General features: G+C 51.1%; 1 protein-coding gene and 1 long non-coding RNA gene across 5 annotated transcripts; one reads left to right on the top strand and one right to left on the bottom strand.

Moving 5' to 3' along the window:
• Window positions 1–13,323: 13,323 nt before the first annotated feature.
• Window positions 13,324–15,736, top strand: ANKRD33 (ankyrin repeat domain 33). Its single transcript, XM_025458897.3, has 4 exons — window positions 13,324–13,444; window positions 13,623–13,784; window positions 14,671–14,706; window positions 14,813–15,736. Exons 1-4 carry the CDS (start codon window positions 13,324–13,326, stop codon window positions 15,535–15,537), a joined length of 1,044 nt encoding a protein of 347 aa, XP_025314682.3. The 3' UTR covers window positions 15,538–15,736.
• A 6,899-nt stretch (window positions 15,737–22,635) lies between these two features.
• LOC112667246 (uncharacterized) lies at window positions 22,636–25,791 on the bottom strand. 4 transcript variants are annotated; one of them, XR_007406506.1, is made up of 4 exons: window positions 25,305–25,790; window positions 24,540–25,016; window positions 23,876–24,423; window positions 22,636–23,345 (listed from the first exon to the last, which is right to left on the bottom strand). It is a non-coding gene; the product is annotated as an uncharacterized LOC112667246 (long non-coding RNA). The 4 variants fall into 4 exon arrangements; XR_007406505.1 differs by having other exon boundaries at window positions 22,637–23,345; window positions 24,540–24,976; window positions 25,305–25,789; XR_004809826.2 differs by having other exon boundaries at window positions 22,638–23,345; window positions 24,540–24,848; window positions 25,305–25,787.
• Window positions 25,792–26,386: the final 595 nt, after the last annotated feature.

Raw genomic sequence — 26,386 nt, 5'->3', positions numbered from 1 at the left:
AAAAAAAAAAAAAGAAATGCCCATGAAAGCGCTTCATCGGCTGCAGAGGGTTGCTGAGGGAAGGAGGTAGGGCAAGGGTGCAGGCTGCCCCCCTTGAAAGGCTGGGGTTAGAGCCACACTTTTATGGCCCCTCTTGGGTCCGTCCTCTGCCGCGTACCCTTCCAGGGTGGGCCAGGGTCTACCAGTTGTTCTCCGTTGACACAGAGTCTACTCCTCGGGTGTTTGTTGAGTGAAGGCCCAAGTGAGGGAAAGGCCAGGGGGAGGGTAAGAGGGAGAATAAAGACGTGGGTGAAAGATGGAGACGATGAGGAAGGGCCTGCCCCCGAGCCTCAGTTTCTTCATCTGTAAAAGACAGAGGTAAGGCTCTAGTGGGGACCCAAAGAGATGTGGCAGGTCCATGGAGGCCACCCCTTGCTGTCTCTGCTGAGCCAAAGTGCCTGGCGCCCCCTCCCCCACATCCCTGTCCCCCGGAATTTATAGATTCCTCATTGTCCTGCACAAAGGCCCTCTTGGGGAGGAGGCGGGGTGGGTGAGGAGGCTGGGGAATTAAAAAGTCAGAGGCTGAGTAACAGCCAGCCACACCCGAGGCCCCATAAATCTTCCTGGGCTCCGGGTAAGAAGGCCTGGTCTGCCCTCACCCGGAGCAGCCTGCAGGACTCCTGCTCAGTCCCGGGGGCACCCTGGTGGAGGTGTGGAGGCCCCAGGATGGGCCCTGAGGGCAGGGGAGGGGTGCACCCTATTGTTTTATCCCAATGACGTCAGGGAGTCCTTCCTCCCACCCCGCCCCTGCTGCTCCCTGACGCGGCCCTGTCACTGCTTGTTGGGACAGAGCCGAAAAAGTAGCTCTCTGTGCACATTCTGAGACCCTGGGTGAGTGGGGCCCAGAGGTCCAGACTCCAGGAAAGCAGCCGCCTCCCCCACCCCCGCCTCTCCGGGAGAGGAGACCTGCCAGATGGTGCAGTGTTAACAGATGACAAGAAAACAGAATTACTCAGCTGCTCTGTCCCTCCTGTTCCTGGAAGGGGATGGCCTCAAACTGGAAAGAGACAATGATGTCAACTGGGAGGGTTGGGGAGGAGAGGGAGGGAGAGAAGCTTTGGGGCACAGGGGCCTGCAAACCAGCCCATGGCAGACCTGACTCCGCATCCCATCTCCCCATCTCGGCCGCTCACCAGCTGGGGGATCTCAAGCAGGTCCCTTAACCTCTCAGAGTCTGTGTTTCCTCATCTATAAAATAGGTCGATGAAAAACCCGGCCTTACCTTCTCACTGGCTTTTATGAAGATAATGTGGATTTTTCTCTTAATAGAATGGGCTTTATAACCTGTGAAGGTGTCAAAATATAAGAGGTTACTTATAAACTGTAAGTGCCAGCCCCTTAGAGTGGCATTTTAAAGACTTTTTAAAAATCATTTTATAAACTTTCTTTTCCTTACAACAAAATGGAATAGGATAGAAAATATCATGCAGGGATCCCTGGGTGGCGCAGTGGTTTGGCGCCTGCCTTTGGCCCAGGGCACGATCCTGGAGACCCGGGATCGAATCCCACGTCAGGCTCCCGGTGCATGGAGCCTGCTTCTCCCTCTGCCTGTGTCTCTGCCTCTCTCTCTCTCTCTGTGACTATCATAAATAAATAAAAATTTAAAAAAAAAAAAAAAAAAAAAAAAAAAAAAGAAAATATCATGCATATCACAATGTTACCTACAACTTTTGCTTTTACTTACGGAGATGTTCTTGTGTCCTGGGGCCAGAGGTAGATGCATTTGACTGTGGGTGATGGTCCCAAAAGTTTGAAATATTCCAAGTAGAGAAAGTCCTTTAGTGGTATCTCCAGAATGGGAAGGTGGGTGGATGGAAACCAACAACAAGAAAAGCACCAGGAGAAATACATGTAATGGGCCTTGGACTGTGGACCTCGGGGTGGGGAGACCTGGTTCCGAGTAGCTCAGTGTAACTGAGACTGGGGGCAGTGGGTGCTTGCTTAGCACCTACGGGCCTGCCCTCTCGGTGGATAACAAGAATCTCTTTGCTTTGTAGGATGCCTTGAGCCTGAATCATAAGGACACTGTTCCTGAACGCTTACTAGGCCATGGCCACTGCTCCGTCAGCTTGGCCCTGAACTGAGCCAAAGAGAGGGGCTAGTCGGTGAGAACCTGGAACCCCTGTGCTTGGACCTTTTCCCCCAACAAACCCACTAAAAGTGCAACAGGTATGATGTAGTGGTAGTCAGGACCCTCCTGCCTGAACTTCACCCATGACCCTCATCCCCACCTCCACCCCAGGGGCCTAGTCTGGTGGGGGTGAACTGGTCAGAGGGGGCCCTAAATCAATCCCAGACTTCCCTGGCCGGCATTGAGTTACGAGCTGTGGGTTTTGTGATGTAGATCATGGTAGGGGAGGAGGGGGCATGACCTATGGCAGGTCACAGAGGACCCCCAGAAGGGGCCAGAGCTGGGGTCAGAGGTCACCTCCTCCATTCTCCATCCCACCGTGCTGGGTCCTATCCCATGTCCTTAAGTCCTTAAGCAGGGTGGGCCATTTCCCCACTGATTGCCTGTCCCAGCTGTACCTGCCACCAGGCCTGTAGGGTGGGAGTAGGAAGCTTGTTCTGGAAAAAGAACCTGGAAAGAAGGCAGAGGTTGAGATAACAGTACATTTGATTCTCTAACGGTGACTGGCCTGTGCTCCAAACTTGACTCAAGAGTTTGCTGAGCTCTTTCTCTGTAGATTCGTTGCTGCCCTTTCCCCGAATCTCCCCCCCTCCCCCGCCCCTTCTGACTTAACTGCACAAGTCAAGATTCCTGCCAATCCCAGCCCAAGGCATTAGATGGCTGGAGATACGGCCTGACAATCGGAGTCCAGATAGAGAGAGTCAAGCCGGCTCCAGACAATGTGTGTTGCCAGGGCTTAAGAGAGAGTTTTAGAGGGATAGAGAGAAGGAAAGGTCCAGACAGTGAGATGAGATCAAAACTGAAAAGATGGAGAAGTGAAGTCAGGCAGACAGAAGGAAGATGGACAGACAGAAGGCAGTGAAGAGCTGGAGAGTGAAGGGAAGTTAGGGTGGCGAGAAAAGAGCATTCTGGTTCACTCCCATCAGAGCCCAGGGATCAAAGGGAGGATAACCCTCCCTCTCTGTTTTGGTTTTTTGTTTTTGTTTTCAAAGACTTTATTATTTATTTATTCATGAGAGACACAGAGAAATGGAGACATAGGCAGAGGGAGAAGCAGGATCTCTGTAGGGAGCCCACCACCAGGCTGGATCCCAGGATCCCGGGATCAGGAGCCAAGCCAAAGGCAGACGCTCAGCCACTGAGACTGAGCCACCTGGGTGCCCCCCTTCCTCACTATTTTTTTTTAAGATTTTATTTATTTATTCATGATAGAGAGAGAGAGAGAAAGAGAGAGGCAGAGACACAGAGGGAGAAGCAGGCTCCACGCCGGGAGCCCGACGCGGGACTCGATCCCGGGTCCCTAGGATCATACCCTGGGCTGAAGGCAGCGCTAAACCACTGAGCCACCCAGGGATCCCCCCTCTTCCTCACTGTTAATCCTTAATCCTTAAGACTGCCAAACTGAGACTCTGAAGGCCCCTGAGATGTACCTGTAACGCCCAGAACGTGATCCAGTATCTTACCCATTAACTAGCGACCCCCAGCCCCCCTCTACCACAGTCATCCCCATCAGCGAAGACAGACACAGGGAGAGTCAAGACCCAGCCTGGGGAACTGGAAAGGGGGGAGTGGGAAGGGACCTGCAAATGGTCTGCCTGAGGGCAGAGGCCTGGACGGGACACCTGGCATGGATGGAGCCTTGCTGCAGGCAGAAGGTAAAAGAAACCTCACAAACCATCTGGGTACCAGCCAGCTTGATTAAAGCTGATCTACACAAATAAACCCCCCGGCTACCATTCTGTGGGACCAAAACTGGGCCCCATTCACCCTCCTCCTGTGCCCTGCCCTGCCAAGACCTTGCCGGGCATCCAACCCCAGGACCCTCTGCCATAGGCTCCTCGGGGTGGGGATGTTCTCCCAAGTCCTGCCCAGGGCTGCCACCTGCTGGCTGAGCGTGGCCTGGCTGAACAGGACCCTTGCTGAGGCTGGGAGTGACCTCCGCCTGGGGGGAAAGATCACCCAAAAAGCAAAATGTGAAATTCCCTTTTACCCAGTTAGATGTCCTTGGGGCCTCTCGGCACAGATCAAAGTCTCCTATCCCTCTACAGTCGTTGCTGAGTGGTAGTCAGGGGACTCTTCAGGCCAGAGGAGGGACTGTCAGCGAACTTCCCATTTCCTGAGTGGCCAAGACTGGGCTAGATGCAGAAGGAAAACATGACCAAGGTGAGGGAAACAGCCAAGCACAAGATTAATGATAGATAACTCCTGTGAAGAGCCAAAGTACCTGCCCGACACAAGGCACGTTTCGGTTCATAGTTATTGAACAAATGAATGAGTGAGTGAAGTTCAGGGGTACACTGAGAAGTAATGGACTCTTAAAAAAAAAAAAGATTTTATTTATTATTTGAGAGAGAGAGAGAGGGAGAGAGAGAACAGGAACAGGGAAAGGGGCACTCCCCGCTGAGCCGGGAGCCGGCCATGGGGCTCTATCTCAGGACCCTGGGATCATGACCTGAGTCTAAGGCAGATGCTTAACTGACTGAGCCACCCCAGCGCCCCGAGAAGTGATGAACTCTGTGTACAATGCAGGTTGGGTAGGGGTGCCTGGCTAGCTCAGTCAGTGGAGCATGACCCATGACTCTTGATCTCAGGGTCATGAGTTGAAGCCCCACGTTGGGTGAGGAGCCTCCTTTAATATATATGTTTAAGATTTTATTTATTTATTTGACAGAGGAGGAGAGGGAGCACAAGCAGGGGGAGTGGCAAACAGGGGGAGAGGGAGAAGCAGGCTCCCCACTGAGCAGGGAGCCCAACGTAGGGCTCTGTCCCAGAGTCCAGGATCATGACCGGATCAGATCCAAAGGCCAATGTTTAACCAATGGAGCCACCCAGGTGTCCCTGGCAACGCTTCAATATCAGTCATTCTTTACAAAAGTCCTCAGACTTGGCCACACATTAGAATCACATGGGGGGATTTTATTTTATTTATTTTTTAAAGATTTTATTTATTCATGAGAGACAGAGAGAGAGAGGCAGAGACACAGGCAGAGGGAGAAGCAGGCTCCATGCAGGGAGCTGGACGTGGGACTCGATCCCGGGTCTCCAGGATCACACCTTGGGCGGAAGGCAGCACTAAACCGCTGAGCCACCTGGGCTTCCCGGATTTTATTTTCTTTATTTCGATTTTTAACTTTTACTTATTTTAAGTAATCTCTACACCCAACGTGGAGCTCAAACTCACAACCTTGAGATCACAAGTCACATGCTCTACCAACTGAGCCAGCCAGACGCCCCTACTATTTTGTTTGTTTGTTTGTTTGCTTGGCTTTGTTTTATTTATTTTTTATTTTTTAAATTTCTTTTTTTTAAAGGATTTTATTTATTTATGCATGAGAGATACAGAGTGAGAGGCAGAGACATAGGCAGAGGGAGAAGCAGGGTCCTCGCAGGGAGCCCGATATGGGACTCGATCCTAGACCCTGGGATCACAACCTGAGCCAAAGGCAGATGCTCAACTGCTGAGCCACCCAGGCATCCCTAAATTTATTTTTCTAACAAGTTTGAGAGCTCATCTATTTCTCTGTCACCCAGGGCTCTGGCTGTGTTGTGTGTGTTTTTTTTTTTAAGATTTTATTTATTGATTCATGAGAGACAGAGAGGGAGAGAGAGGCAGAGACACAGGCAGAGGGAGAAGCAGGCTCCATGCAGGGAGGGGCATGTGGGACTCTATCCAGCATTTCGGGATCAGGACCTGAGCTGAAGGCAGACGCTCAACTGCTGAGCCACCCAGGCGTCCCTTTTTAAGAAGATTTATTTATTTATTTGAGAGAGAGAGAGCGAGCTGGGCCAGGGGCAGAGGGAGAGGGAGAGAGAATCCACAAGCAGACTCCCCGCTGAGCGCCCCATGAGATCATGACCTGAGCTGACAGGAGGCAGATGCTTAACTGCCTGAGCCACCCAGGTGCCCCGCTACTATTTTTTTTTTAAGTGATTAAGTGATTACACGGTGCGGCCAATGTCAACAACTACTGTTCTAGTCCTTTCTATGCATTTCCGTACATGTAAGTTAGCCCATCACACACACATACATCATATATATACAGCTTGTTTCTCTCCAATTAACATGTCTCAGAGATATTTTCCAAGGAGGCCATATGGATCTATCTCATTATTTTTTAATGGAGGCACAATCTTATGTGCATGCTTTTTTCAAGCCCTTCCTCTACTGACGGACATATAAGTCATTTCTAAATTTCTTTTTTTAAATAATTACAATGCTGCAAAGCATATACAATATATCTTTGTTCACATATGCAAGTACTGTTTTGGGAAAGATTTCTAAAAGCTGAATTTTTGGGTTCATGTGTATGTACATTTGTTATTTTGATAGATACTGTCAAAATGCTTTCCAAAAATACTTCCCTAATTTACATTTCCCCAACAGTGTAAGCACTTAATATTATTAATGTTTCATTTTTGCTAAGCTGATGGGCCAAAAGCAATGTTTCATTATTGTTTTAATTTGCCTTTTCCTGCTTACTTGTGAGATTAAGCATCTTTTCATATGTTTATTGGCCATTTGTATTTCTTCTATGAATTAATTACCATGTCTTTTCCCCATATTACTCTTTGGTTGTTTTTTAATTAATTAGGATTAGAGGAAATTCTATTTCCAATAACATGAGTGGCTGGACTCTGGACTGATATTACCGAGTAAAACAGTAAAAATACTAGTTAAAATAGAAAATTCAAATTATTTGAAAAGCATAGAAGAGTGGCCACATAGCAGGGCGCCTGGGTGGGTGGTTCAGTCAGTTGAGTGTCCGACTCCTGGTTTCCACTCGGGTGGTGATCTTAGGGTCATGGGAGCGAGCTCTGCATCAGGCTGCACGCTCAGCACGGAGACTGCTTGAGTTTTTTTCTCCCTCTTCCTCTGCCCTTCCCCTCTTCCTCCACATGCCTGTGCTTTCTCGCTTGCTCTCTCTAAAATGAACAAATAAATCTTATTTTTAAAACATTTTATTTATTCATGAGACACACACTGATTTTTTTTTTAAAGATTTTATTTTTTTTATCTATTCATGAAAGACAGGGAGAGAGAGGCAGAGACACAAGCAGGCTCCATGCAGGGAGTCTGCACCACCAGGGCTGCCCCCACACACTAATTTTTATTCTTTCATACAAAATTGCAAACAAGGGGATCCCTGGGTGGTGCAGCGGTTTAGCGCCTGCCTTTGGCCCAGGGTGCGATCCTGGAGACCCGGGATCGAGTCCCACATCAGGCTCCCGGTGCATGGAGCCTGCTTCTCCCTCTGCCTGTGTCTCTGCCTCTCTCTCTCTCTCTCTGTGTGACTATCATAAATAAATAAAAATTTAAAAAAAAAGCTTTAAAAACAAACAAACAAACAAAAAACAAAATTGCAAACAAGTGTATTTTCCTTTAAAACTTCTCTCCCAAAAAATAAAACTTCTCTCTCTCTCTCTGTGTCTCTCATGAATAAATAGATAAAATCTTTAAAAAAAAGCTTGTCTTTTTTTCTCTTGCTGCCTTTAAAATCTACTTGTGGTAATGTAAAGTTTTACTTTTTTTTTTTTTTGAAGATTTTATTTATTGATTCATGAGAGAAGTAAAGACATAGGCAGAGGGAAAAGCAGGCTCCATGCAGGGAGCCCAATGTGGGACTCGATCCTGGGACTCCAGGATCATGCCCTGGGCCGAAGGCAGACACTAAACCTCTGAGCCACCCAGGGATCCCCCCAAGTTTTACTCTTGAAAAAAAAAGAAATAAAAATTAAAAAAAATAAAGTTATACTTTTGTGTGTAGGTATGGATTTCTTACTGTTTATCTTTCTTTGGATTTTTTAAAATCTATCCTGCTTTTGGATCTATAAATTTTTGTCTTTCATTGGTGCTGGAAAATTCTGGAAATCTCCTATTTTTATTTTTTTTTATTTTTTACTTATTTATGATAGTCACAGAGAGAGAGAGAGAGAGAGAGGCAGACACATAGGCAGAGGGAGAAGCAGGCTCCATGCACCGGGAGCCCGACGTGGGATTCGATCCCGGGTCTCCAGGATCGCGCCCTGGGCCAAAGGCAGGCGCCAAACCGCTGCGCCACCCAGGGATCCCTGGAAATCTCCTATTAAATTTACTTTGGTTCTGTCAAAGATGAAGACTATGGATATTGTGGGACACCTGGCTGGCTCAGTCAGAGGAGCATGAAAGCCCTTGATCTCAAGGTCATGAGCTCAAGCCCCAAGTTGAGTGTACAGATTACTTAAATAAAAGTTAAAAAAAAAAAAAAAGACTGGAAATTGAAGCTGAAGTTTGCCTAATTCAACAAATATTTTCAAACTAAAGCAGATTCCTTGATTTGTTTTTTCTTTTTTCTTTTTCTTTTTTTTTTCTTTTTTTTTTTTTACGGATTTTATTTATTTATTCATGAGAGAGAGAGAGGGGCAGAGACACAGGCAGAGGGAGAAGCAGGAGCCCAATGCGGGACTCGATCCTGGGACTCCAGGATCATGCCCTGGGCCAAAGGCAGTGCTAAACCACTGAGCCAACTAGGCTGCCCGCTTGATTTGTTTTCTTGTCTGAGATCCTGCCCTCCCTTAGATTTTAACCTAATAAATTTTTTTTTTTTAAAGATCTATTTAGGGACACTGGTGGGTCAGTGGTTGAGCGTCTGCCTTTGGCTCAGGTCATGATCCCCCAGGGGGCCAGGTCTTGGGATCAAGTCCCACATGGTGCTCCCTTCAGGAGAGGGTGGAGGGTGGGGGAGAGAAATAGAAAGGGAGAGATAGCAGGAGGAGCTCTGGTGTCTCTTCCTTTTCTGGAAAGGACAGCAATCCTGTTGGATTTGGGTCCACTCCATGACCTCATTTAATTTTAAGTTTGTCCACAAAGGCTCCAACTCCAAATAAAATTACACTGAGGGTTAGGGTTTCAACGTATGAATTTTAGGGGGACACAATTCAGTCCATAACAGATCCCTTCTTCACGCTATATATGAGTAAATTTCAGATGTTCATACAGAATTATTAAAATTAAAACTGCAAAATTAATAAAAGAAATGAAGATCTTTGTGATCTCACTTCACTGTGAGAAGTGCTTCTCAAACAAGACCCAAAGGCACAAAGCATAAGGAAAAATTTTGATGAGTTTAATCACATCAAACTTCTGGATTTCTTTCAGCAAAGCTCACCACAGATCAACCTAAAAGAAACGCACATACAACAGTGGCAACATCTAAAACGCACTCGACACTGGGTTTATTATCTAGAATATTAGAAGGAATTCTTGAAAAAGCAATGAGAAAAAGATAGGAAAGCTCAACAGGACATGGGACGAAGGCTATGAGCAGGCGATTTGCAGGAGGAGACGCAAGAATGGCTCTCAGGTGTTCGGAAAGATGCTCACCGTGTTGATAATCAGAAAAATCCAGTGTAAACTAGTGATATTACCTTACAGTTCTGTCCCATCAGATTAGAGAAAAATTAGAAGGCTGAATAATTACCAGATTGGCCAAGGGTGTGGGGAGGCTTACATGCACTGCTGGTGGGCACACTGCCAATTGGAGAGCAGCCTGGTCAGTAAGGATGCGTGTGCCCTCTGACCTAACAGTCTCAGAACCACCCTGTCACAGGTCTGGCTGCTAGACACGTACGAGGATGTCCACTGCAGCATTATTTGCAGCGGCAGAGAGTTGGAGGCAAGTTAGTATGCAACACCGGAAGAACAGATTAGAAAAATCTGATAGATGAACAGTACAGAACTTTATGCAGCAGGAGGAAGTTGGGAGAAAGAAAGAGATAAAAAGCTATGCCCCTTATCTTTTATCAAGAGAGCAAAGATTTTTCCAGAAGCCTCACCCACTAGACTACTGCTTGCATTTCATTGGCCAAGATTGTGGCCAGTGGTCACACTTCACTAAAAAGTGACTAGAGAGAAGGGGGGTGTGGTTTACAGATAGGGATTGTGACATCTGATTAGTGCTATCTAACACCTAATCGAGTAGATTTCTTCTATTTGCTGCATAGAGCTCCATAGTGTGCATTCACCAGACTTGACCGTGAAGGCTAGAGGTGCAGTAGCCATCTCGTGACCATGAGGAAAAGTTAACAGACTCCCAGAGAAGGCCCTGCCACCATCAGTTTATATCAACACCAACAGCTTATCCCTGGACTTCTTAATCTTGTGTGAAGAATAAACCCCGATTTGGTTAAGCCACTTGTGGCAGTTGGGTTCGACAGCAGACAGCAGAAATAGATCTGGCTCGGTTAGACATAAAGGAGTGGAGAAACAGGTTCTAGGCTCAGAAACAGCTCCCAGCTTTGCCAAGCACATGACCTTTGCCTGTGATCGGAAGCATCAGTCACTATACTACAGGAAGCTGATGAATCAGGAAGCTGCTCACCAGAGCCCCACTACATCTGTCCTGATCCGTGACAGCAAAACAGATGTCCCATGGCATTTAGCTCTGTTCCAAATTTATGTCTTGCACAAGAGCAGAACCTAAATCACAGATTTCTAGCCCAGGGGAATTGAGGAAGTGTCCTTTTGGTTTTCCAGCTTCTGTAGTTCACAAGAAACACTCAAAGGAGTTTTGGATCGGTGTTGGCAGCCACCACACCGCAGAGGCCAGCTTTTGGTTGCTCACCACCAAAGACACTCCTAGCAGATACACTGCACCGAACGCAATGAGGGGAGATCTCCAGAACAGCACGGGGTGGAAAAAACAGAACGAGCTCTGTCACACAGTCCTACGGTGCTGGTTAAAACATACATAAACCAGGTAGAGGAGGAGAGGGGAAAATAAGAGGAAATCAGAGAGGGAGACAAACCATAAGAGACTCTTATCTCTAGGGAACAAACTGAGGGCTGCTGGAGGGGAGAGGGTGGGGATGGGGTAACTGGGTGATGAGCATTAAACAGGGCAATTGAGGTTATGAGCACTGGGTGTTATATGGAAGTGATGGCTCGCGAAACCCTGCTTCTGAAATTAATTTAATTTTTTAAAAAGATTTTATTTATTTATTCATGAGAGACACAGAGAGAGGCAGAGACACAGGCAGAGGGAGAAGCAAGCCCCATGCAGGGAGCCCGACGTGGGACTCGATCCAGGGTCCCCAGGATCACGCCCTGGGCCTAAAGCAGACGCTCAACCACTGAGCCACCCAGGCGTCCCCTGAAATTAATTTTAAAAACCATACTAAACCAACACTACCTTTTTTAATGCAATGTGCGTTTTCAAGGATATGTAAGTGCCGATTGGTAAAGGGAGGGAGGAGAAGAATGGGCTTTGGGGATCAGGGATGAAAGAGATCAAGCAAATAAAGTAAAATAAAAGCAGATCTCCTACCTGCTGATGGTGGGAATGATATAAACAGAAGAACAAGGTTGACTCCGTTTTCTACACCTGAGGTCCAAAAATGACCCGTTAAATTTAATATTTAGTATTAATTTAATTTAAAGCATGGTTTAATTATCATTCTAAAAATTATAAATAAAAAGAATTTAAAAAATAAAATAAAATAAAAATTATAAATAGGGGCAACCCGGGTGGCTCAGCGGTTTGGTGCCGCCTTGGGCCCAGGGCGTGATCCTGGAGACCCGGGGTCGAGTCCCACGTCGGGCTCCCTGCAAGCAGCCTGCTCCTCCCTCTGCCTGTGTCTCTGCCTCTCTCTCTGCGTCTCTCATGAATAAATAAATAAAATCTTTAAAAAATAATAATAATAATAAATAAATAATAAAAATTATAAATAATTTGATTGTTCTAACATCAACGCAATTTAAATATCCCGTACTTAGTTTACCATACCAGAACTAGTCCATGCGATTTACTAGATCGTAATTTCTGCACCCCTAATTAGGCAATTCTGTATCTTAATTTCCCCAGAACCTCAAAAAAAATAAAAATAAAAAAGATCCAGGTTATCCGTGGAGCCCCACCTCCCCCAGTCCCCCCAGTTCAAAGAGATGTCTGTGCTCGCACCCCCTCCTTCCACCTCCCCCTCCTCCATCCGCAAAGAGAAAGGGGCTGCGGGCTTTCCCGGCGGGGCCGGGACCTCTCACGACCTACCACCCTGCAGGGTGTCCCGAGGGGCGCGCTTCTGGGTCGGATGGGGGGGCCCAGGTGAGCGTGTCTGGAGGGGGCGGGGCCTCACCCTAGACACGCCCCCCGCGGGAGGAGCTGCCTGGTCTGGCCCCGCCCACTGGGGGCGGGGTCTCGGGAGGGTCAGGTGTCTGCGAGAGGGGAGCCCCCCCCCCCCCCCCCCCCCCCCCGTGCGGGCTGCTCACCCAGCTTGATCCAGCTCAGCCCCGTGGGGGGGGGGGTTTGCAGCAGCTCCCTCCCTAAGTCCAGCCATCTGTTACCTGCCTCGCTTCCTGGGGAGAGAGAGCGCCCTGGGGCCGCCCCGGGGACCCGCCAGTGTGCCCCAGGAGTGCGGGGGATGCTGGCGCGCCGGCGGTGACTGCCTCCTAGGAGCCCCCACTCGCGGGTAAGGCCCCGAGGGAGAGAGGAGACGGCCCCCGCTGCTGGACTCTTACTGGGGTCCCCCCCACCAACTACTTCTGCCTCTTAGGGTTCCCGCCCACAGCTTGTCCTGCCCTAAGGTGGATGGGGAGCTGGGGCGCTGCCCTGGGGTCCAGGGAGACCCCATTCCCTTCTATTCTGTGTTGTAGATGCCAGCTGCATGAGGAGGAGGGACGGGCCTTCTTGTCCTCTTGTCCCCCCCTCCCCGCCCCCAGCCTCCCACCCCTGCGCTGGAAGAGGAGGAGCCGCCCGTTGCACAGCATCCCCCACCCCATGTCTGAGGCATCGTCCTGCCCCGACCCGGAGACCCCTGCCTCGGGCTGCAGCCTGGGGGCCTTGTACTGGGCCTGTGTCCGCAATGACCCTGTCCAGCTCCAAGCCGCGTTGGACGGTGGGGTCTCCCCGGAAGAGGCCGCCCAGGTGGATGGCAATGGGAGGGTGAGCTCCCACCCCACACCCCCCCAGGTGTTTCCCAGGGCAGCTTGGGCATCTCTGTGTCCCCGCCACACGACACTCATCCCGTGCCTGGATCCTTGGGAGGAAAGGAGGGGGTGAGGGGGGGGTCTGAACAGAGGTCGGGGCATCCCGGGTGAGGTGTGGGTTGAGAGGGCACAGGCCCCCAAGGGGATCCTGGAGGAGCGCGCTGGGGCTGAGCTGCCCCTCCCCCAGACAGGCCTCATGGTCGCCTGCTACCACGGCTTCGGCAGTGTGGTGGCCCTGCTCAGCCGCTGCCCTTTCCTCGATGTGAACCAGCAGGATAAAGAAGGGGACACAGCCCTCATGCTGGCTGCCCAAGCAGGTGAGACACTGTTGGCCTTACCTCCCACCACTTCCCCCCCTTCACACAGGGTCACAATCCCCTACTTCTTGTGTAACTTCCTCCCACCCAAAGCACTGTTGTGTTTGGTGGACGGGGGTCCGGGGCTTCATCACCCTCTTTTGGGGGAGAGCTAAGCCCCATCCTTGGTGCCCTGCAGGCCATGTGCCTCTGGTGAGTCTCCTGCTCAACTACTACCCGGGCCTGGACCTGGAGCGCCGGGACCAGCGGGGGCTAACAGCACTGATGAAGGCCGCCATGCGGGACCGTTCGGAATGCGTGGCTGCCCTCCTCATGGCAGGTGCATGGGGCCTGGACCAGGATTTGTGACCTCCAGTCCCTCCGCAAGCCTTCCAGCCTGATGCTAAGTCAGCTGGATAGTTGTCAGGTGGAGATGGAGGATCAACCTAGGCTGACTTCCTGGAGGAGGGGAGTGTGCATGAGCCTCTCACAACCAGCAAAACCCAGCTACTGGTAGCTCTATTTACACTGTGAATGTTGGTCTCAGAAAAGAAAGCTTGGGAGGATAACCTAGATCCGCTGGAAAAAAAAAAAAAAAACCCTGATATCCGGAACCAGACCCTTGGGTTCTAGTCCTGGCTCTGCCGCCAGCTGAGTGACCCTGGGCAGATGGCTTCCCTCTCTGGGCCTTACCAGTACAATGAGGGTGTTGGCTTTCTCTGGGATGACTTCCATCTCTGACAAGCCAGGGTCCAAGGGACACGATGACACGTCGTCGAGGCATGTGGCCGTGTGGAGTCTTTCTGGGGTGAAGTCCACACTGCTCATGCAGCCTTGGGCCTTCACCATTCCCTGAGTGGGCTTGCCATCTGTTGGTCACCCCGGGGAACCCCAGCCTCCAACTCTTCCTTTCCCTATCCCATCTGACTGTGTTGGGGTGAGGAGGGAGGAAACTTTCACCCCTCCTTTATCCCAAAGTGGCTGCTATTTCCCCACCCCAGATTAAAGGGGTGTGGTGATGAAGAGAAGGGGGTGGGGCCAGCAGGCCCCCCCTCTACCTGTCCAGCAGGTACAGCTCAGGCCTCCGCCAACCTGCCCACCATCCCTTCCTTGCCTCAGGAGGTCCCTATTCTGCTCCAGGTTTGGAGACCGCCCCCTCCAACCAGGTCCCTCTGACGCCTTTCCTACTCTCTGGACTTTAATTTTATCATATATTAATAAAGTGGCCCGAGGCTGTGGCCACTGACGGCTCCCAGATTCCAGCTGCAACAGGATGGGACTCTGTGGTCCTTAATCTAACCCAAATCAGTCCCGCTGCTAAAGAATCTGCCCTTCTGCAAGCCACCGATCCCTGTCCCCACCCCATGTCACTCCCGTGCCCCCTCCCAGGCGCTGACCTGACCGCGGTGGACCCTGTTCGGGGCAAGACGGCCCTGGAGTGGGCAGTGCTGACGGACAGCTTTGACACCGTGCAGAGGATCCGGAAGCTGCTGCGGCGCCCGCGCATAGAGCAGCTCAGCCAGCAGTACCAGCCCGAGTGGCCAGCCTTGCCCGGGCTTGTGGCCCAGGCCCAGGCCCAGGGCGCCCCATCTCTCCTAGAGCGACTGCAGGCCACCCTGAGCCTCCCCTTTGCCCAGCCTCCGCAGGAGGGGGGGGTCCTGGACCATCTTGTGACCATCACGACCAGCCTGGCCAGTCCCTTCCTCACCACCGCCTGCCACACTCTGTGCCCGGACTGCCCACCTACACTGGGCACCCGGAGCAAGTCTGTGCCAGAGCTGCTGGGCACTGCCCCGCCCCCGCCCCCAGCCCCGCAGCCCCCCCAGGTAGTCCCTGGCTCCCGGGTCCTCATCCCCTACCAGAGCCGTCAGGGCATGTTGAGTGTGTGCCCTCAGTGGCTACAACCCAGAGACAGTAGCACCCCGAGGCCCCAGGCCCCCAAGATCCACCTGTCCAAGGCATCCTCACCTCCCAGACAGTTCAAGCTAGAGTTTAGGCCTCGAGAGACTCAGAAGCTCGCCCTTCCTATCTGGAGATACCAGGAGCTCAGGCTGGAGAGGAGGAGGCAGGAGGAGGAGGCTAGGTGGGCACAGAATCAGGGGAAGATGGGCTAGGCCAGGCTGGGAGCAGGGGATCGGGCCCTCCCTAAGGCTCCTTGGCCCTCTAGAGCCCCTTCTGCTTACCCACCCACCTCCGTGCAAATGATTCTACTCTAACCTACCTAGGACGTTATTTATACAGCGTTGTTTGCGATCATAAGAGTGGAAACAACCTAAGTGTCCATCACCTGAGCTAGAGGACTAGCTACATTGATCCTGGGCTTAATTACCGCACATCCCTATGTGGTCTTCCACACAGCGGTAAAACAAGGTAGGGACACTCTTTCTTTTTTTTTTTTTTTTAAGATTTTATTTATTTATTCATGAGAGACAGAGGTGGGGGCGCAGAGACACAGGCAGAGGGAGAAGCAGGCTCCATGCAGGGAGCCCGACACGGGACTCGATCCGGGGACTCCAGGATCATGCCCTGGGCCGGAGGCAGGTGCTAAACCGCTGAGCCACCCGGGGATCCCAGGGAAGCTCTTTATGTTCTGATGGAAAACTACCTTCAGGATGCATTAAGTGCAAATAGTCAGGGGGTGGAGCAGCGTGTACGGCATACGACTTTTAATTTGTCAAAGTAAAATTTACACCAAGATAAACTTGACTAATACAAGCATATAGTGAGTACCAGGATGTGTTGAACTATTAGTGAATGAGGGATCGAAGGAGGGAAAGAAAGAACCATTACTGACAGTGGAGGGGAGAATGCTTGAATAAGATTGGAAAAGTATGTAAAACAATTTTTCAAAAAAAAAAAAAAAAAAGATTGGAAAGGCAGGTACAAAAAAAGTTAACTCCTACATGGCAAAACCATCACTTTTTGGTTTTGCCAGACAAAGATGATTTGCTATTTATCAATCTTCTACAGCTTAACCGCTTAACTTTATATATAATAGAGTCTGGGCCCCAATCAAGAGTAAATAGTACGTCAAACAAAATTACTTCCCCTAGATGACCCATAGGTGGGGTTATTAGCCAATGATCTAAAATTTCTTGAAAAGGCACTTAGTAATTTTGTGTGTGTGCCTTATTTACAATTTTTTTTGACTCAGGTTTTTTTTTTTTTTTTTTTTTTTTAAGATTCTATTTTTAAGTAATGGCCACACCCAACCCGGGGCTCAGACTCACAACCCTGGGATTAAGAGTTGCGTGCTCCACTGACTGAGCCAGCCAGGCACCCCTGGGTATTTTTTTTTTCTTTTTTCCTTTTTTTTTTTTTTTTTTAAGATTTTATTTTTATTTATGAGAGAGAGACAGAGAAAGAGAGTGGGGGAAGGAGCAGGACAAGCAGAGTCTGAGCAGAGCTGAGAGCTCGACACAGGGCTCAACTCCATGATCTTGGGACCAGGATCCCTCAGACTGTCAACCCCCAGTCACCCAGGCACCCCCACCCCCACCCCGGGAATTTTTTTTTTTAACACATTTGCTCCATAAATACATTTGTTTGCTTATTTGTAATAATAAAAGCAACCGTTTATAAGGTGCTTACTATATATATTAGTGCATTTAACACTCCCAATAATCCTAGGAGGATTTTATCCTCGAGGACACGGGACACAGAAGAGGCAAGGAATTGCTGGGGTCACACACTAGAAACTGACAGAGACCAGGACTGAGAGCCAGCCATCGAGGAGTGGAGGCCAGGCCCTGGGCTAGAACCCGGCTGCCTCGCGGGAACCTCCGTGGGAAGAAACATGGCCCTTTGCTCAGGAAGATGACTGAGCAACTGACCTCTAAGAGCAGAAGGGAAACTTTCCACCGAATATTTTTTTGAGACTTTTGACTTTTTAAAAAATCAGCTTTATTTTTTAGAACAGTTTTAGATTTACAGAAGAGTTGTGGAGATGGTGCAGAGTTCCCATACGCCCTCCACTCCTGACCTCTATTTTTGACCCGAGTATAGTATATTTGTTACAGTTGATGAACCAAGGGACACCTGGGTGGCTCAGCGGTTGGGTTGCTGCCTTCGGCTCAGGTTGTGACCCTGGGATCCAGGATCGAGTCCCACATTGGGCTCCTGAGAAGAGCCTGCTCTTGTCTCTGCCTCTCTGCCTCTCTCTCTCTCTCTCTCTCTCTGTGTGTGTGTCTCTCATGGATAAACAAATGAATCTTAAGAAAAAAACAGTCGATGAACCAACATTAATACATCATTGTTACTGAAGTCTAACCTTTATTCCGATTTCCTTAGATTTTCCCTAATGTCCCTTTTCTGTCCGGAATTCCAACCACGATACATTACATTTAGTTGTCATGTTGCTGTAGATTCCTCTTGATGGTGACGGATTCTCAGATATTCCCTGTTTCGGATGACCTTGACAATTTTGAGGCATACTTACCAGGTATTTAGCAGAAAAATCCCTCATTTGGGATTTGTCTGATGTTTTTCTCATGATGAGACGGGGGTTATGAGCTTTCAGGAGGAAGACCACAGGGGTGACATGCCATTCTCATCACATCACATGAAGGGCACGTGCTGTGAACGTCACGGTGAGGGAGCCTTAGTCACCTGCCTGAAGCCGTGTTTGTCAGGTTTCTCCCTGTGATGTCACTCTTCCTTCCCCCTTTGTACAGCGTGCTTCTTGGAAGGAAGTCATTACGTGAAGCCCACACTGAAGGAGTGGGGAGTTATGTCCCATCTTCCTGGAGGTGGAGCATCTACATAAATTACTTGGGGATTATTCTGCACAGAACGTTTTGACTTTTTAGTCATGTGTTACTAAATTTTGAAAAATTAAAAAATGAAAAATAAACCTGTTCTTTGAATAGGGGAAAGCACACAGACACACTGAAGTGACAATGACTTGTTTGGGTTAGATAGTGCGTGATTTCTCCCAGAGGGTTCTTTTTTTTTTTTTTTAAGATTTATTTATTTGAGAGAGAGAGCACAAGTGGGGAGGAGGGAAAGAAAGGAGCAGACTCCTGCTAAGCACAGAGCCCGACATTGTACTTGATCTCATGACCTTGAAATCATGATCTGAGCTGAAACCAAGAGTCAGATGCTCAGTCTACTGAGCCACCCAGGTGCCCCTTTGCTGGAGGCTTCTGAAGGCAACTATGGTGGACTGGGCCACTCCAGTCCATTAGTCTAGTTCAAGGCTAATTGATCATTTCCTACCTGCGTGAATACGGCACTTAAGTTCCCCTCGCCCCTGTTTTCTCGTCTGTTAATGGGAGGAGACAGGGTTTGGGGAGAGATCCGTTGGATAACATGGTGAAGACGTACTGTAAACTGTAAAATGCTACCAAGATTTGAGGTGCTGTGGAAGGGCCATGGGGAACTAAGTTGGGTCGAGCTGTTTCCAGGCCTCCGGGATGGAGCTCGAGTCCTTTCCTCCCATGGAAGCCAGGGAAAGAAGCTACATCTGCAGGCTTGGAACAGCACGGTGGTTGCACGCTCAGCCTAGGAGCTGGCCGGCGACCTTGGGCAAGTCACTGAGCCTCTCTGAGCCTCCGCCTCTCCCACCTCGAGTGGAGGTAATGAAAACACGTTCCACGGGGCCGCTGGGAACGTTCAGTGAGCGTGGAGCACTTTGCATTGTCCCCCCCTTAGCATCACCACTGTCCTCTCTCAGCCTCTCCCTGCCATGTCCCACAGGCCTGAGTTGTCCTAGGGCGCAGGGGCAGCCTGGGCATCTTCAGGACCAGAGAAGTAGCCCCCCGTGGCTCTCTCCCTCCCTCCCGTTAGTGTGGGCTGCATCTGGGCTGGATCTGGGCTCGGGGTGGGGGTGGGGGTCAATTTTCCAGCAGAGGCAAGCCTCTCCACCTTGGAGACCACCGTCTGCCCCTGGCCAGCCTGGGCCGCTCCAGTTACAGGCCTGCAGTCCCGCAAGCGCTCCTCCCAGGCCAAGCCATTTACCTCTAATCCTCTCACAGCTGCCAGCCTTTCAGGCCCCAGGGAGGAAAGAAGCCCACGTCAGCCTCTCCACCAGCATCCCCACTGCTCCCCGCCAGCCCGGCTCCTGCAGCTTCCACGTGTCAGCAGAGGCCGAGGGCCTCAGGACCAGGCCCCTGGCTGTGCTCGGCCAAGGGCAGCTCCCGGGCTTGGATCCTGGCCCCACCTCTGACCATGTCTGTGACCAGGGACCGCTCGCAGCCTCAGTCTCTTTGTTTGTTTTTTTGTTTTGTTTAAAGGTTTTATTTATTTATTCATGAGAGACACACAGAGAGAGGCAGAGACACAGGCAGAGGAGAAGGAAAAGCAGCCTCCACGCAGGGAGCCCGATGCAGGACTTGATCCCAGGACCCCGGGATCACGCCCTGAGCCGAAGGCAGATGCTCAACCACTGAGCCACCCAGGCGTCCCTCAGTCTCCTCACCTGTAACCTCAAGTGGTGATAATATGTAATCCCTGCTTCCCAGGGTCCTCCTGCAGCCCAAACAGGAGAGGTGTGCTGGGCACTGTGCGTGGCCCGGGCCAGCAGTCAGCGCCCAGCGGACAATGGGTTCTGTGTCTGTGCTGATGGGACAGGGTGTGGCCAAGGGGCAGCTCCATGGGGGAGGCCAGTGGACCCGTCCTTGGAACCCTGTGGCCTTCCTGGTGGTTCCAGGATGTTGATCTGGTGGGCCCTGAAGGGGAAACGCATGCTTTTTCCAGACAGCCTTCCCAGACCAGCTCCTGTGAGCTCTGTGCCCCCAAGCCCAGTGCATGCTGGGCCTGCAGCCCATCCCCGCTGCACTGATGGCTGGCCAGCCTGCCCCCTGAATGCCCCTGGCCACCCTCACCCTGCCCCATGGGGGGGATCCTACAGAAAGGACTGAGAAGTTGGCCTTCTGGACACCCTGGGATGTCAGCCAGGCCTGTGAGGACTCTTGGGACACCCTCCCCTCACTCCTGCATGGGCAGAAGCTGGGTTTGTCTCCCTAGTCCCTGGCTTTGAGCCCAGCCTGTCCAGGTTTAATAAACGTGTATAGACGAGAGTGGAGTTCAGGTTCCACCAAGATCTGGGAGGCTCAGGGGGCCCTTTATCATCTCCTTCCTCTTTGTAGGGCCTGTCCTGGTCCAGGAGCCACGGTGTCCCCACTCACCCCAGGGCATGCCCCAGAAAAGTGCTGCTGGGCCGAGAGAGGGCAGGGGAGTGCACGTATGTAGGGAGGACAGAGGGGCAGGTGGGGATCACTGGTTTATGCCCCTTTTTTTCCAAACTGGGGCACCCGAACAGGATTCCCTCCCCTCTAGCAGTCGTACTTTCCAAATGGTTGGAAACACCCATGCCACACCAACCACGAGGCCCCGCTTCCCTCCTCACCCCCCCCATTCCTCTCCCTGACCTCTGAGGACATTTCCCCCGTCAGATTTCAGCTGGTCTCACTGACAAACCACCTGGCTGGGGTTCCTGCAGAGAATCAGAGCTGCACACTTTGCTCCCTTTCCTCAGGGGGACCCTGGTTGAGGAAGGTGCCGTGTCTGGAGGGAGGACTTGATGGCAGGGCTTGGCGTGGGAGGGGCCCTGCCACTTGCATCAGTCACATGGGCAACAGCATGGCCAATACCCGGCCAGCCAGGGTCCCACAGGGGCCTGCAGGTTCCCAGGCACAGAAGTACACACAGGCCGGCTGCCCACCCGGCCCCGGCAAAGCACACACGAACCCACCCCATCACACAGGTACACAAGCACACAGACCCACTGACAGAGGGGGAAATAAAGGCAGGTTCCCCCTCCCTGGGGTCCCGTCTGCACCATGCACTGCCCAGGTGACTGTGCTCCGAGTCGTGGTCTGTTCAGCGACTTGCAGTGGGCCTTGGTGGGGGGAGGGGGGCCTCGTTCACCCTTAGACCTCGCTGAAAAGCCATGCTCCTCGGAGGGAAAGGAGAGAGTAGAGCAAGTCAAAACCTAAATCCTGCTTTGTGGCTATTTACTCCAGACCAGCCTTGGATACCTCCCAACCACTATTTCCTACATCCGTGCCCATGATCTGCTTTCGGGGAATTTGGGGCAGAGGACTTCAGATGAGGGGGCCCTAGAATCAAGAACTTGCTGACGGCCCTCCATACCAGGCTGTCTGGTACTGCAAGGACAGAGCCTGGGCACGGATGCCGGAGGGGTGGGAAAGGGGCAGGATTTATGGCATTTCCCCTCCAGCTGGAAACAAAGGCAGATTCCTGTGTCCAGTTCCAGCAATCCGGTCCCACCCACCCGAGTGGCTGGAGCCGAAGGAAATCCCGCTGGCCTGTGGCCTCACCCAGCCGCTCAGACCCTCTTTCAAACAATCTCTCCCCGCTGGGGCCATTACCAGCTCTCAAATCCTGGGGAGCTGCTCCTTGTCCAAATACCAAGCCCTCCCCATTGGGGATAGTCCCCTTAACCCCACAGACTCTCTCCTTAGGCAGTAACGGTCCCCTTGGCACCACCCAAGAGCCTACCAGGCCTCTACCCCCTTGCTGGGCAACTCTGCCTACCCTCACCCCACAAATTTGGGATCTACTTTTTAGAGTGGGCCAAAGTCTTGATGGAACTCTGGTGTCATCCTAAACACTCAGCCAGACCTTCAAGGCACCTCCAACGATCTTTCAACCGAACATCCCCCAGTAACAAGATGTTCACCTCAACTTGACACGTCTTCCTTCACGGTAGCACAACTGCAGCTCTGGGGAAGGGTGCGGAGTCTTAATTAGCGAAAAGTCACGAGATACTGTGGGACGCCAATAGAATAAGAACTAAAGATGCATTACTTAAACTTATAAAATAATAATATAATGATCAATAATTAGAAGGGAAAGAAAAGAGAATCTAAGTGGCCTAAATTTTGAAAAAAGAAGAAGAAGAAGAAGAAGAAGAAGAAGAAGAAGAAGAAGAAGAAGAAGAAGAAGAAGAAAATTAACAAAACAAAACAAAAACAAATAAATGGCCTAAATCCTGAAGCTTTAAAATAATGGCTGAGGGACCCCTGAGTGGCTCAGCGATTGAGCGCCTCCCTTCAGCCCAGGGCGTGACCCCGGGGTCCTGGGATCGAGTCCCACATGGGGCTCCCCGCAGGGAGCCTGCTTCTCCCTCTGCCTGTGTCTCTGCCTCTCTCTGTTTCTCATGAATAAGTAAATAAAATCTTTTAAAAAGAAATAATGGCTGAGGGCTCCTGGCTGGCTCAGTCGGTAAAGCGGGTGACTCTTGGTCTCAGGGTCATGAGTTCTAGCCGCACGTTGGGTGTAGAGATTACTTAAAGATAAAATCTTTAAAAATATATAATGCCTGAAGCTTTCAAATGTAGGAGCAGCAGAAAGACAAACACTGCACGGTGTCACTTATATGTTAAATCCAAAACCAAGGCAAACTCATAAAACAGAGAGTAGAAAAGTGGTTGCTGGGGCTGAGGGGTGGGGGATGTAGGGAGAGGTTGGTGAAAAGGCACAAACTATCAGCTAGAAGATGAAGAAGTTCTGAGGATCTAACGTGTAATACGGTGGCTATAGTGGATTACCCCATGTTGTATAATTGAAGTTAGCTAAGAATGTAGACTTAAATTCCACTCACCAAAAAACTTCTCAATAATAACAACAACAAAAAGATAAATATGGGGGTGATGGATGTGTTATTTTGATGGGAAGAATGCACCATGCATCCATACATCAAATTGTTATGATACACACTTCAGAGATCTTTTTTTTTTTAAGATTTTATTTATTTATTCATGAGAGACACAGAGAGAGGCAAATACACAGGAAGAGGAAGAAGCAGGTTCCATGCAGGGAGCCCGACAAGGGACTCGATCCCAGGTCTCCAGGGTCACGCCCTGGGCTGAAGGCGGCGCTAAACCGCTGAGCCACCCAGGCTGCCCCACACTTCAGATATCTTACATTTTTATTTGTCAATTGAACCTCAACAAAGCTGAAAAAAAAAAAAAGATGGAGAGACTATTTAGAGTCAGCAAAGTAAACGTCAGAGAAAGGAATAGCTGAGATTTTGGGAAGAGGGTTGGCTGTAGCAAGAGGGTCGGGGTGGACACAGGTGCTTCTTGTTATAAAGTTTCTTTTTCTTTTTTAGAGATTTGATTTATTTATTTGAGAGAGAGATACCGAGAGAGAGCACGAGCAGGGTAGAGGGGTACAGGGAGAGAGAGAAGCAGGCTCCCCGATGAAAAGGGAGCCTGATGCGGGACTCGATCGGGGGACCCTGGGATCATGACCTGAGTGGAAGGCAGACACCTAACCGACTGAGCCACCCAGGTGCCCCTCAGTATTAAGTTTCTCTGCAGTATCTCGTTTCTTTATTTCACCCTGTGTTTATTTGGGATTTCTCAATTTTTTTTTTCAGAACGGTCCCTTCATCCTTCAAAGTCCTCTGCAGTGGCTATACCTTCATCTGGGTAACAAGCCCTCAGGTAAGTACCTCTCAGTAGAAGAGGCACTAGTACGCACCTTTGAACAGGTAAGGAAACCGAGGCCCCCGTGGCACAGCGGAGCCTCCAGTCTCCTCACTCCTGGTTCGCGCTCTTTCTCCTACCCTACGGCTCGGCCTCCCTCTCTTGCACAACCGGGACATCTGTGCGGGTCTTACGGCTGGTAGGGGACTCTTCCCGGGTGTGGTAGAGAAGGAACTGTCAGCGCCTGGCACAGGTGTGGGGACAAAGGCTCACACGCAGGGACTCCAAGTCCAAGCCCCACTCTTGCCCGCAGTGGTGGGGCCGGTTTGGTGGCGGAGTCAGAGCCTCAGGAGGCTGAGCAGGGTAGCGGCGCTGGGGCAGTGCAGGGGTCGCTGGCCTGCCCCGGAGCGGGTGGTGCGGAGCAGCTTCTCAGCAGAGCCCAGGCCACGTGCCAACTCCCCCTGAGGCATTGTGCGGGCACCGCCTCCTCTCAGACTGCTGCCCTGACATGCCATCCCTTCCTTAAGAGGTTCCATCCTGAGATGAGTCACCCTGACGGTTCAGGGGTAGGCAAGGAGCGGATGAACCCGTCCAGGGGACATCCTGGAGGAGTTGGAGAGGAAGAGGAGGGTGACTTGGTGGCTCCAAGTCGGGCAATCTGGCGACCTCTGGCTCCCCACCCTCTCCAAACCCCAGCACCCACCACACTGCTTTCTTACCTGAGCTGTGACCCCCGGGCATGGGACCAGGCCATTTTCTGAATCTTAGAGCCAAACAAGATAGTAGAAGGCTGGGCACGACCTCTGGAAGTATCCGGTTTAAACCCCTCCGTGTAAAGAGGAGGAAAGTGAGGCCCAGAGGGGTGATCCAGGCCTGAAACCCGGGCCCCACGACCCCTGGTTTACCGCTGTCTTCAGGACATGATGGTGCTGGCGCTGAGAGCTGAAGGAGACCCAGAGAGATCACTCCTCCCTCCACCTCGGGGCAAAACTCAGGCTGCGTCCAGCCCACAAAACTCACTCTGTCCTCTGTGTTGAATAGACGGACAAACGGAATTCATGGGTATCTGCCCCACTTCTCTCCTAAAGGAGACCCGCAGTTCTTTCTCCTCCTCAGGTAGTAGGACCCCGTTCCACTGCTTCCGTGTCTCTTACATCTGAAAAAATCCTGAGCTTGGCTGATCTAAATCTCCCACACTGCAATTTAAATGAAACAAAGGCCAGCTCACCCTCTGCTAACTACCACCCCCCACCCGCCCTTGCTTTTGCTTCCTACTCATCCTGGTGCAGAACCAGCTACATCATTTGTGGGGCCCAGAGCAAAATGAAAAGGCTGGGCCCTTTGTTCAAACATCATTAAGAACTTCAAGACGGCAACAGCAGAGCCGTAAGCCACGCCGGGGGGCCCGTGCGTCTGCAGGGGTCGATACCCATGAAGTCGGCTCTGCTCCGGTGTCAAGAGCGATGCTCGAACCCAATACTCACAGCCGGTTCTGAAAGCTCAAGTTGTCCAGTCTCCTGCCTCCATGCCGGACTCCACGTCACCTGCCTTCCTTCCACAGGTCAGAACGCCCTGGAGGCTCATCCCACGAACCCTTCCTAGGATCTCCAGGCCTCTGCTTCACACACCATAGGGAAATCCTTCTCAGTATCTAAATTCAAATCTTAGCCCTTTCAGCCTGTTTCCTCTTGTTCTGTCCTCACTGAATATGGGGAACAGCTGGTCCTTCTGAGTAATTAATTTTGTGCACTTGGACACAGTTTGTAATTCCTTTTCCCTTTCCTCATTGGGCTGAGTCTCCAGGGCTTTCTCCAACGCCGCATCCCCCCTCCGAAGCCATCCCCAGGTTCTCTGTGTGCTACAGAATGCACGGGGGTCACCAGAAGCCCTAGGGAGCCCCAGCCAGTGTCCAGAGGGCTCAGCGCTCCGGCGACGGGGGGTGTCTCCATCCGACCCTGTCTCCCTGCTCCAAACCCGACCCTGCTTTGATCTGTTTCGTGACTCCTTCCCAGATAAAGTCCCCCGTCCCCACTGACTCTTGCCAGCGACTCAGCGCTGGCCATGTCACTGTTGCAGTTCTCACTGCATGTCTCACACTGAATGTTTCCCTTGGGGAAGCCCCCACTTCCACCCCCCAGGACAGAGATCCAGGGGCTGGGATTGGGAGAAGTTTATCAGAAGCCAGAGCCGGGCGGGGGGGAGAGTGGGTATGAAAGATGGACAGGAGGCCACACTGCGAAGTGGCCGCTATAATCTGAAAGAGCAGATACCGTAATCCCATAGTACTTCCTATTGGCTGCAGGACACAGCTCTGTCCTGACACTGAATTTTGGGTGTGCCTTGGTTCTGGAATTCACAAGGCTCACTAGTTGTGAAGCAGCTGTGGGGTGGGGGCTGGGGAGGGTTTCAGCAGAGGAAGTGAGGTCAGTCAGCAATTGATGGCTGGCGGAACCCTCGGCTGATGTCTCCCCCAGCCTCTGGTCCCAGCACAGGGTGGGGGGCCCCGGCCCATTTTACACCATCTTCATAGAGGAAGACACCTCAGCGGTCCACTTCTGCTTCCAAT

This window comes from Canis lupus, chromosome 27 (genome assembly GCF_003254725.2).
Source record: "Canis lupus dingo isolate Sandy chromosome 27, ASM325472v2, whole genome shotgun sequence".
NCBI classification, from domain to species: domain Eukaryota; kingdom Metazoa; phylum Chordata; class Mammalia; order Carnivora; family Canidae; genus Canis; species Canis lupus.
The sequence above is the reverse complement of the archived record's forward strand: the minus strand, read 5'-3'. Positions and strand labels throughout refer to the sequence as shown.